At 30.1% G+C, this 13,284-nt stretch overlaps 1 protein-coding gene and 1 long non-coding RNA gene across 2 annotated transcripts; both read left to right on the forward strand.

Moving 5' to 3' along the window:
- The first annotated feature begins 7,379 nt into the window (after positions 1 to 7,379).
- Positions 7,380 to 10,502, forward strand: LOC124889335. Its single transcript, XR_007048245.1, has 2 exons — positions 7,380 to 7,447; positions 10,049 to 10,502. It is a non-coding gene; the product is annotated as an uncharacterized LOC124889335 (long non-coding RNA).
- Positions 10,503 to 11,347: 845 nt separating this feature from the next.
- LOC107849352 (very-long-chain enoyl-CoA reductase-like) lies at positions 11,348 to 12,990 on the forward strand. Its single transcript, XM_047401529.1, has 2 exons — positions 11,348 to 11,524; positions 12,391 to 12,990. The coding sequence occupies exons 1-2, from the start codon at positions 11,348 to 11,350 to the stop codon at positions 12,859 to 12,861; spliced, it is 648 nt and encodes a 215-aa protein (XP_047257485.1). The 3' UTR covers positions 12,862 to 12,990.
- The last annotated feature ends 294 nt before the right edge of the window (positions 12,991 to 13,284 follow it).

Here is a 13,284-nt window from a genome sequence, read left to right on the forward strand (position 1 = left end):
CTTGTTCATTTAATAAATCAAGACAAAATTAGTAACATTTTCTAATTCTACCTCTACAATTAATATTCTTTAAAAGTATAAACAAATTTCTATGCTCCTATTCATATATCCTATGTTATTTTATTTATATGAGCATAAATGATTTTTATATTCATCGATATAAATAAAGGACAAATTAATAAAATTAATCATCTTATTTATGAATACTTAATTACCGCGTACAATGAAAAGTAACCAATTAAAATAAAACCAATAATATATGCGTGACCAATGTTGAGTACAGAATGTCTTTTACCAAAAACCTTGTGATATATTCAAAATCATATTGACAATCTTTTGACAAGCTCGTACGCGTTTCAGATCATATGGATTGCGTCCAGTTCACCTTCTTTTAGTTTCTTTTTATATAAATAATTATGTCATGTCTATTCAAACAATTAATATCAATGTTAGAAAATGTTGGTAACCTCATCCGATTTTGATTTTTTTTTTTCGCGTAACCCAAAATGTTGTCATACTCCATTTTCGGGCATGGATGGATCAAATATTCACTTCATGTGCATCAAATATTAATAAACTCAAATTAGAAGAGAAAAATCTAATTCTTAATAAAAAGAATAAATTTAGTGCAGTAGATATACAATGAAATCAAAATATCTCACCAAAATTTAAGATTTAAACATGTTTACCTTCATGGCTAAGCAAAATTGCTCACAATATGACCTTAATAATTGTGATTTTCTCATCCTTTATTCTTTGAACTTGCACAGACCTTAGAAAAGAAGAGAATCAATTGAATGATTCCAATTAGATATTAGAAGGGAGAAGTACACTTCTCCACTATGTAAGAAAAAAACTAACGTACTCATTTTGATTGGGATCCAGGCATGGTAGAATTTTGTTTCAAAATAAATACAAAAAAGAAGAATAAAGGAGGTGTAATTAATTAAAAGATTTGAAACAATGAAATGTTGTAATTCAGATTTAAGAGGATTAATAAATTAATGTGATCGAAGCAATGACAGAACGTGCTTAATCAGAATTAGCCTATATATGAAGAAAATGATTTTTTTTTTTGTATAAAATAATAATTACTTGTATGCAAGTAACTAAAGATAACCAACATGGGTTGTGGTTTAGTAGTAGACTACTCCATTCTTAATCAGTAGAATTAGTTGGGGCTTCAATGAAAAATTAATATGCATATTAGGAAATTTTTATTTTTTAATGTGCAGTTTATACAGGGATAACTAATGTGAAGATTTTTTAATTATTTTTTTAATAGTTGAATTGATTTTTTTTTAAATGAATTTTTGATGTTGACACTTGTCAACCTAATAGTATTTTATGGAAATATGATTTCACCTAACAAAAAATCTCTGAAACTAATTTGTGTTTTAGAATGTGTATTTTAAATTTTATAACTTTCTAAGTCTTATATTTTGGCACAGAATAAGTTGTAAATACAACTGTCTCTTAGAAGTATTTTCTGAAAACAAAATTTCACAAAAATAGGCCTTATAAGTTATAACTGATTTGTGAACATGTGTAAACACCTAATTTTTTGACCTAAACCTAATGTTTTTATACCATTTTTATGTTTAATTAATTTTTTTTTAGGCATCTTAAATTTATCTTATTCTTTGAGGTTTGTTAAAAATTTTGAAAATTACAAAAATAGAGTCACATTTTAAATAAGTTTTTATTTTTTTTATTTTTAGAAAAAAAAAAAAAAGAAGAATTTTTCTAAATTATATTTGTTTTCTTCTTTCAACCTTTAATAAAGAATGTTGTGATATTAATTTTTCTTAATCGTATTCCTAAGACTAGTTATTAGCTTATATTATATTTTATCAGTTTTTAATCATTTTTATTTCATTAATAATAATAATAAAAAAATAATAATAAATAAAGAAACCTAAACTACCCAAACCACCCACAATTTCCACTTCTACTTAACCTCTCCCACTCTTCCTCCACACAACCCATGACACACACATGCACTTATATATAAAAACACAGGCACAACAAGAAAAGGGAGATCAGGAGAGGGATTGAACAACACAAGAAGACAACCAAAAAAAAAAAACGGGAGAAACTAGAGAGAAAAGAAAAGAAAACTACGGAAAAACAAGCAGAGGAGTTAAACTTCGAGTTTACCATTCGCAGTTTCAAGTTCGTGGCTCCTAGAATCAGTAGATTATAATAATTTTGTCATTGTGAATCGATTTTCTCAAAGGTATATCTCAATCATCCTTGTACAATTCGATAATTGCAATTATTCAAGACTCGGCTCCAATATTTTATGAAGTGTTTTTTTACGTATCTATCTAACTTATTATTAGTTTTAATGTAATATATAAAGCATGTCATAATTACTATCACTAGATTTAGCAAAAACTATTATCACGTTCTATATTTTATTGCATGTTTAAATAAATATATTTCTTATTAATAGGTATAAGCTTCATGAGTGTGTGACGTGTAGGCTGGCGTACTATGATTGTTTGTGTTTCATGTGTCTATATTTATATATTCACCAGGGTAATATCCTAAAGGGTTGCATGATCTAAGATTTTTTTTAGAAAAAAGGAAATTATGATTAGGTCATATCTTAATATGTCATCCTGTTTTATTTTGTCATCTAACTTACCATGCTCTAGTATGACAGAGATTATCAGTTAAGTAAAGTAAAAAGAAAAAAAACCAATTAGAAAGAAAGAAAGCCCGGTGTTTACTAACGAGTTTGATGCTTGATGTTGTCGTAGTTGATGGAACAAAATTTCATATTGACAAATAAAGGAAATGGTGGCACACACGCAAATCAATTCCATATTCTTCTTTTATTTATTAAGAAACTCCATAACATCTAATATATACCACACATGCATGCATTCAATGTCAAAGTTCAAAAGCATATAACAATTGTCTCAGCATCACGAATATTGCTATTCCAGTATCCATTGAAGTGCAATATTACAGTACTAATAACTATAGAGTTTATTGCAATATGGTACTAATAATGATTAAGGAGTTTATTAAGTTCTACGTACTAATCGTTAAATGTACGTATTTATGAAATATGGTCCCTCATATATATATATATACATACATATATGACGTGATAATAAATAGCTTTTTCTAATTTACAAACAATATTCTTAAACTTTTACACGTAAAATTACACGATAATAATACAAAAAAACTGTTCCATGGATATAATAATATTCTAAATCCATAAATAAAATTTTTGAAATAAGTCATTAAAGCGACCGTGCTAGAACCACGGGACTCGAGGGGTGCCTAACACCTTCCCCTCGGTCAACAGAATTCCTCATCCGGATTTCTAGTTCGCAGATCGAAAAATAAAAATTAAAGAGTCATTTCCTTTTGAATAGGGATTCAATAAGGTGACTTGGAACACCCAAACTCAATTCCAAGTGGCGACTCTGTAAATAAAATAATCCCTTTTCAAAACGTCACTTTAATTGGAAAAACCATTTTCTCTAAAACCAACTCCCTAGCGGGGTCAAATGCGGTGAAAAACAGGGGGTGTGACAACATGTATTTTTGTGTTTCTTATTTATAAATTTCGTATCCCTAAATTTTAGCAACATTAGCATAAGCCCTTACAAAAATAATTTTGAATTTAAAAACTCCTAAAATCACGATAAGTGGAAAATCACAAACAAAAAATTGTTATGAAAACTCCTACAATTATGAAGTGAATTTTTTGAGATGTATATGTTTTCAGTTATTTTTATGATACTTTAATTCAAGAACAGAAGTTAAACTAAGATTAAAATTATATCCACTGTTTTTTTTTTTTTTGAAAACATGTCCTATCTTTTATAAACTTTAAAGTCAATATTCTAGTTAATTTATTTTAAGATTAAAAGCTTTACAGTTTACGTAAAACAAATTCTTAAGAAAGAGAGTCAAATATACATATCAAACTATATATTATATTTATTTAGTTAATGTGATATGGAATATTTAATACTATATGTTATTATGCATATTTTTATTATCTCTAATGTTTAAAGTAAATGTAAAATCTTCAATTTGTTTTCGGGCATTTTATTTCTTCGTGAAGGTACTATCGCAAAAAAATGATACACATGTCATTACCACCTTTAGATAAAAAACTGCTACAAATGAAATAATTTGGAAATATATTAGTCACCTATTTACTTAGTTAAGGATTAAATTACTGACTATAAAGTTCATTAGAAGGCCTACTATTCTCTCTTCATCTCATCGTCGATCGTTTTTTCTCTTCATCTCAATATTGAGCAAATTACTGATCGTATAATAATATTTTTATTGGTGACTAAAATATTGATCGTAAAATTAGTTTCAAAATAGGTGTGATAGAAGATATTTATCTTAACCTTTTTGGATTGACTTTTAATAAGGAGTTTATAAGTCAAAAGCCATAAACCATAAGTTGGTACACCTACTTTTGACTTATTTTAATACTTTTTGACTTAAAAATAAGTGGTTAAAAATATTTTTTTATTTTGCCAAACGCCATAAAAATTTAAAAAATGCTTAAAAGCTAAAAGCACATAATAATAAGTCAATTCAAACACCCACTTGGTAAGTACATAGTGAGGAGAGGAATAAGAGGGGAAGAAGAAGAGATTATCAATAGGAGGAAGAAAAAGAAGGGACGGTTTGCTTTCTCTCGTTGAAGAAATTAAAATGAAGTCATACACACACATATATACTAGTTTAGCTGCACGTGCTTCACACGTGTAACTTTTGATCATTTAAAATTAAATGATTTTATCTATTATGAAGATTTTTAATGAAGTGCAAAAAGTTCAAAACAGATATTTTATTATAAGCACATATATATATATATGAGAAAAATATTTCATTGTCAGATTCGAATATATGAGAATATCATACCTAGAAATCAAAATCCACAAACAAAACAAATTTGATAATGTATGATGTGTTAAACTTAAAATCACTCCCTAGCTAAAGAAAAAAATAATAAGCCACGACAACCAATAGAAAAGGAAAAATAACTAAAAAAAAAAAGAGCGAGAGAATAACATACTAACCCGGAGAATGACAATTACAATGGTTGAAATAACATAAAATACAAGCGTGGGATGGGACAATATATTAATATAAAAATATGTTGAAAATTAAACCTACATAAATTACAAAATAAATAGGAGTTCTAATTTAAGAAAAAAACTTACCATATTTTAAAGTCCTAATCCATTACCATATTTTAAAGTCCTAACCCATATATTCTAGGATTCAAAATTATATATATAATTAAATAATAATTGAAGATAAAAAAGCGAAAAGACGATTTTGTCTATTATAAAGTATTTTCGTGAACGACAAAAAGTTCAAATCACTTTTTTAAGAATCTTCACACTTTTAATACATTATAGATATAGATTACAAAAATAGATTATATATATATATATATATATATATATATATATATTATTGAAAATATGTCTCAGAAATAAAGTAGAAATAGATATTTTTAGTAATTTTTAATTATTAGAGTCCTATGTGAATTAGAAATTAGTTGTCCATTTATTATTTGAATAAGAATTAGTTATCCCAATTTAAATTGGAGTGTAGTTAGAAAGTTAGCTATAAATATATGTTTGAGTTATTAATAAAATAATTTCCTTTGACAATACTATTGCCGTATTTTATTTTTCTGCAACTCTTTCTCTGTTATTTCTCCAATTTCAAAGCTTAAAACCAACAATTGGTATCAAGAGCCAGTTTCTTGAGGGATTTGTGAGAGATGAATTCTGAAAACAGCTTTTTCCAAATAACTCTTGTCTTTGATGTGAGAATTACCATCTTTTGGCAGTAAGAATGAAGACTTATCTTGAGGCTTTAGATCTTTGGGGGGCCGTGGAGGAGGATTATGATGTTATTCCGCTGCCCGATAATCTCACGGTGGCCCAGATCAAAAGTCAAAAGGAAAAGAAAATCAGAAAATCAAAGACAAAAACAACTTTGTTTTCTAGTCTGACTCCAATAATTTTCATGAGAATTATGATCCTTAAATCACCAAAAGAAATTTGAGATTATCTGAAGGAAGAATATACAGGAGATGAAAGAATACGAGGCATGAAGGTGTTGAATCTAATAAGAGAATTCGAATTGCAAAAGATGAAGGAATCTGAGACTGTCAAAGAGTACTCAAACCGACTTCTTAGCATTGTTAGCAAGATAAGATTTTTTGGCACAAAATTTAAAGATCCAAGAATTGTTGAAAAAATTCTTGTTACTGTGTCTGAAAGATACGAAGTATCAATAATTACCTTGGAAAACACAAAAGACCTGTCCAAGATTACCTTAGGAGAATTGTTAAATACGTTACAGGCGCAAGAGAAAAGGAGGCTTATGAGACAGGATGATATGGTTGAAGGAGCTTCAGCGGCCAAGCACAAGACTCAAAGCAAGGATAATAATTACCCACCTTACCAACACTGTGGCAAAATAGGTCATCCTTCATTTAAATGTTGGAATAGACCAGATGCAGAATGTAAGATCTTCAATCAATTTGGCCATGAAGCTGTTATTTGCAAAAACAGATATCAAGAATATGAAGCAGATACCCAAGTCACCAAAGAAGAAGAAGAAGATCACTTATTTGTGGCAACGTATTCTTCAACTAAGAAATCTGATTTTTGGACGATTGACAGTGGTTGTACAAACCACACATATGACAAAACTCTTTTCAAAGAGTTTCTGTCTTTGAAAAAATAAGAAAGTCAGAATTGAAAATGGTGGCTATATTCCTACAGAAGGAAAAGAGAATATTGCAATCAAAACAATTTCAGAAGATTCACACAAGTCTTGCAAGAACAAAGATGAATTGACAGATTTATTCAAGAGGTAAAATTCACCAAAGTCGAGATAATTTCTGATCCAAGGAGGAGTGTTGAAAATATGTCTCAGAAATAAAAAGTAGGAATAGATATTTTTAGTAATTTTTAATTATTAGAGTCCTATGTGACTTAGGAATTAGTTGTCTCTTTATTATTTGAATAAGAATTAGCTATCTCAATTTAAATTGGAGTGTAATTAGAAAGTTATCTATAAATATGTGTTTTGAGTTATTAATAAAAGAATTTCCTTTGACAATACTATTGCCGTATTTTATTTTTCTCCAACTCTTTCTATGTTATTTTTCCAATTTCGAAGCTAAAAACCAACATATATATATATATATATATATATATATATATATATATACTACCTTAAAAGTAGCAACTCAAAAAAACTTAAAGTGAAATTACTAAATTACCCCCCAACCTAAAAGACCCAACACTCAACCCTAAAACATCGCCCTAATAATAATTCTACTATGTGAATAGACGCCCGATACAACTATACGCTTCTCTCTGTTTAAGAGACACCACGCAGATGACAATTTTCCTCCAAATAGGTATACCCTGTTGTTTCTCTTTACCCAAACATTATGTGCCTCAAAACAAAACAACATATTCACTAATAATTCTTCTGTTTCGCAGTTATTTGTTGTGAAATCTAATCTCCCGCTCAATAAAAACTGATCAATTTACTTCCTTCCAAAATAGCTTACTTGCTTTGTCCGATTTTTCTGTTCATGTGCTTATTGTTAACAGTCGTATTATTTGTTGACAAGTTCCACTAAACACATATTTGTTCTTCAATATGTACATTCTGTAGATGCTTTATTTATATGATTTTGGTATTTTTAGTTCATATGCTTATTGTCAACCTACTACATTTGTATGTATATTCCAAATTCGATTATTTTAACATGTTGTTGATGTCTCACCCTTCACATCCTTTGTAAAACTGAATAGGCTTCTTCTCATTAGATTGAACCAGGTTGTCTATGCACACTGTTCCCGATCCTCTGTTATAGATTGTGGTGCACTAGATTCCTGCATCAAAATTAAATCGTAACTTAAAAATCAATTCACATTCATTTGTTCTATTTTAACTACTTCGGCCATCATTTCTACTCAACATGTACTTTCAGAAAAAAAAAAACGAATTGTAAGTTCAGATTTATATTAAAACTCTATATTACGACTATTGTAACTTGTTGTAGCTGCCAAGCCCTTAACGATCCTCCTTTGAAGTGAATTGACTTCTACAGTCATTTTTGGTCTGCATTTTGCGATTATTCTTTTGCTTTTCACTGTTTAATATATTCGTACACATTTTATCAATAGGTGAAGCACATAGTAAGCCATTTCTAGATTGTTATCCTTACGGTTTCTCCCTTTGTTCTCATCATATAATATTGAACATAAGCTTTAATATCTTGTTCTTTTTCATTTACTGGCATCCTAAACTAAGTATAGAGTTCACTAATTTCTTTGCACTCACTGGACAGAAGTTAAATGAAACAATAACAGACTTACATATATAGGGTGTGCGTTCCGTCGGTTTGGTCTGATTTTTTTAATATCTGTTCGGTTTATCGGTTTTCGGATTGACAAAAATGACATCTGTGACCAAACCAAAATAAATTCGATTTGGTTCGGTTTTTACAAATTCGGCTCGGTTATTTCGGTTTGAAATATTAAAGTAGTTAGCCCCTCTTTTTCATAACTTAGCATTTAAAATTGATGAATTTTTTTTAGAAAAAATATTTTTTTTCAAACCTGTTTTTCATTCCCTAATATAAATAACTATAAATAACTCAACATGGATGAAATGAAATGAAATAATCATAAACTTAACATAATACATAACGTCATTAATCATTACATATAATATAACCTTGCATAAATAGTCCATAAAACAGTCCAAAGTCACCGAAATAGTCCATAAAATATTTGAGTCACTAAAACAATCCATAGACAGCCTGCAGCATATGCGAATTTGCTGTTAAATGTTAATTGTGAATGTGAATTACTAAATATTATATATATATAATATAATATTATATTATATATATATATATATATTTTATATATATATAATAAAATATATATATATTATTTATTTATTTATTTATAAAATTTCGATTTTCAGTTAAACCGAAAACCCGAAATAAAATTACAAACCGAATCCGATCCAAAAAATCGAAAAACCGAAATCAAAATTAAATTTCGGTTTGGTTTTTCGGTTTAAACCAAAATATGCCCACCCCTACTTACATAACCCTCTTAATTATATAATTAAGCCTAAAGTACCTTTTAGTGTTAATTTAGACCAAATTGGAGGTGTCTAGATGTACAGTTTCAAAGTTTGGAGTGCTTACTTGCTAGCGGAGGCCAAGTTGAAGCCATGTTTGAGGTTTTTTTTAAGTAGTATGTCATATGTGTAATGTGTGTGTGCCTGTGTATTGTTTGTTTGTTTCTGTCTCTCTATCTGTGACTACATTGCTTCTTTGTGGCTGCATTTTTGGATAAACAAACAGCAAAAGCATGGAAAAGGGACAGTTAAAGCGGACATACAGGATCTCTGGTTAAATTGTGTTCTATAAATCAGAGTGTTCTACAGAAAAATGAAAGTTCAGGCCAGTATTGAGAATGAGGCCAACTGAGAGAAAAAAGGAATTCTTGGAGGGTGGTTGACCCCTCTGTTTGGCCTATGATTTCCTGATAAACAAAATCAACAACTCTCTTCAGAAGTACTACTATTGTTTCTTGTTAGACCAAACATCCCTCTTTGCTTATGTTTGTGGGATTTCACTGGCTTGGTGGTTGTTGTGGTTATTGTTATTTGTTTGTTGAAAGTTGGTTTGAAATTGTCCAAATGCGTACCTGTGGAGAAGTTTCCATCTGTCAAATAAGGCTGTGATGATGATTCTTACGGCAGAATCCTCACCATAGTTTGGCTCTGAAAGGAAGAATGAGACATCAGAGAGATGGATTTTCTGTAAAGGGTGGTTTCCCCCACTCTGCCATGTCTATGATTTCATCTCCATGAGTAAAAGAAAAGATCAAGAATTATTTTAACGTTTGGCCATAAAATTTCAGATATTTTTATATGCCTCTTCCTTTTACTGCTTGTGCTTCTTTAAAGTAGATAGATGCTTTTTCAGGAGATTGGAACCTAACTGATGTTGATTGATGTGAAAATATGGGTTGTGATGATGATTTGCTCTTTCGGGTCTATAATCTACTTCGCTATGTTGATAAGATCTGACCCATATCTTGGCGGGGAAATCCATATGGCGCATTCGCAAACCGGTGTATCTGCAGCTATGGCGTGTGTTGATCCTCTTTTTACTTGTTTGTAGAACAGTAAAATCTGAGCGCTAAAATTTTTACTATAACACCCAATTGGGTTATTTAGTTTTGTAGAATAACCTATTTTTCTGATGCAGCTCTTCACCAATTTTTAGCTCAAAGTAGAGGTAATCAGAGAAAAAAGATGATTTATTTGTAATTTATATCAATTTTTTTTTTCTTTTTTTAATGTGCAGTTTACATTGAGGTAATAGTTATTATTTTTTAAATTATTATTTTAATTAATATTTTATTTCGTGGTATTGACATGTGGCGTTTTGCCCCTGTTATTATATATAGAGATAGAATATTGATAATATATTAATTATAAGTTTAGATTCTTAATGCATGCTTAGGATTCTTAATCGTGCAAATAATATTAAAATAAAATGATCAATTCTCTAATATAAAAATAAACATGAAAAACATCAAAATAATTAGAATCAATTCACTATAGGAAAAATGCATCATTTTCACCTTATACTATACAAGAAAAGTCTAAGTCACACCTAAATTATATAAGTGACCTATTACACACCTTAACTATATAAAAGTGATATTATTACCTCCCCGTGACCCCCATTCTAAGGCGCGTGTGTTACACTTATTTTAGGCGCGTTCAACCTTAAATAGCAAAAGTAAACGGCTAAAAACATTAAGGGAAAAGGCATCGTTTTCACCCCAAACTATAGTCAAAAAGTCGAATCCACACCTAAACTATATAAGTGACCTATTACACTCTTTAACTATAAAAAATGATACTTTTTACTGACGTGGTGCTGACGTGGCAGCGCGTGTAAAACATTACACCACAAGCAAGTGGTGGTAGCCTGACAGGGTGTAAATAGTTTCACTTTTTTATAGTTTAGGTATGTAATAGGTCACTAGTATAGTTTAGGTGTGGCTTCGACTTTTCGGGTATAGTTTGGGGTGTAAACGATGCTTTCTTCCATTCACTATATTTATTCCTACAGTTATCTTTTATCACATAAAAAAAATGAATCATTTTGATGTCTACAAAGAAAAGATAGCGCAGATTTTAACTAGGCGTTTCTCTGAATAATATAGTTGTCGAGGAGCTAAGATAAAAGGGGACCAAGAAACTCAACAAAATGAAACTTGACAAGGTGATTCATATGGTTCGCAAAGGGCCAACGAGGACTATTATCAAGCTAGTCCGCTACAAAGATGAAAATTTTGTCAATACATATTCTTGTTTCTTCGCAAGGTCGGTCATTAACGGAAAATCTTTATCATTTAAAGAAGCAAGAGGAGTCATGCAAAACCTGGTAAGATTTTCACCAAGGTGCAGTTCAAAGCTTCATTTGAATTCTTCCGTGACAAGTTTAGGGTAGCTTCCAAAAAAATCAATTTAAAGGGGAGTGTGAAAATATTAAAGTAGATTTTTTAAAATCATAGATTTCTAGTAAAGTTTCTAGAATAGTCTAGTATTTAGGATAATCAACTTGAATAAATATCTATATATTTTAGGTAGAAGAATCTAGAAAAGGATAGTGTAGTTATTTGATATTTGTATTTAGGAAAGATCTAGATATTAGAGGGTGCTAGATATTTAAGGGAGATATTTGTAGAAGAGCATAGAACACTCTAGATTTGTATTTGTAGTATCTAGAATCATCCCTACACAAGTATAAATAGGGGATGACATTAGACATTTGTAACCAACTCAAAAAAGCAATTCAATTCAAGAAGTCTTCTTCCATAACAATTTTTTTTTTCATAGCTTCCTCTTCTTAGTTGAATCTTCCGATCTCAGTTAACGATCTTGGGCCAGCAAAAGGTCTCCTAAATTACTCCTTTTTTCTGTTATTCTCTACACTGTGTTGCTTCAACTTTTCAAAAATGTTATTGATTTATGCAATTGGATCTTCCAAAACTAGTGCATGTTAAAGGATCGATCTGACACGTGAATGCGGCATCATTTTAGATAATTCGAGCAACATAGGTCTCTCATTCAGGTGTGAGCCTTTATTAATCTGACCCAAAGCGGATACTAGATACCGGGTGGAAACATAAACAAAGTGTCCTTTTAACATTTAGAAAGGTTAAACTATTAGCTAATAGCAATTACAGGATTAAAACTGCAAACCTATCTTGAGCAATTCTAATACCTTTGCTGTTTTGATACTGCTAGGTCCTATTTGTTCACAAATACAGTGGTTCAATGGATATTGAAGCTACAATTGTAATATCATCTAGTTATTTCCTCTCCACAGTTACCATGATTTGTTGTCAACACCTTACTCAAGGTTTGCCAGAGCCATCTATTGATCTCAAATATGGTGGATTCATAATATTTTTGGTTGGTATTATTGGAAACTTTTATCATCATATTTTGCTCTCCAATTTGAGGACAAAGGGTGAAAAAGACTACAAAATTCCTCAAGGTGGCCTATTTGATTTTGCAATATGCCCACATTATCTCTTTGGGATTCTTATATTTGTAGGAATTTCTTGCACTTCTCAAACATTATATGCAATTTCATTCACTTTGGGAACTACTCTTTACTTGATGGGAAGGAGCATTGCTACAGGAAGATGGTACAAGTTAAAGTTTGATGATTTTCCAAATGATATCAAGGCACTCATTCCTTACATATTTTAGGCTCCTTGCAAGGACCTTCAATTTTTGTTTATGCGCCCAAAAGTATAACATGGCCATGAGTTCTTTTTATGTAGATCTTTGAAAATATGGTGAATCTAATTAATAAATGGCGAACGATTTTGTAAGCGATACATTTTTATACCCTGAATAAATTTTATGTATTTTTAAATGTGAATAGAAATACTGGTAAAAATCTTTTGACATATCTTTTTTTAGGCATTTTGTTGTCAAATCTCTTTTATTTCTTTTGTTCTATTTAATTTTAACGATTTTGACTTTCTGATAGTAGCAGCAACATTACGCAGAAAGAAATGAACCCTTTATGAGCTTGTGGATCCTCAACCTCCTTCAGTACCTTCACCTGATGTTCTGGGAGATCTTTTAGGTCCATTGGCTATTGAAGGCTCTCAACCTGATGCTGTT

The sequence above is a fragment of the Capsicum annuum genome, chromosome 12 (assembly GCF_002878395.1).
Source record: "Capsicum annuum cultivar UCD-10X-F1 chromosome 12, UCD10Xv1.1, whole genome shotgun sequence".
Taxonomy (NCBI): domain Eukaryota; kingdom Viridiplantae; phylum Streptophyta; class Magnoliopsida; order Solanales; family Solanaceae; genus Capsicum; species Capsicum annuum.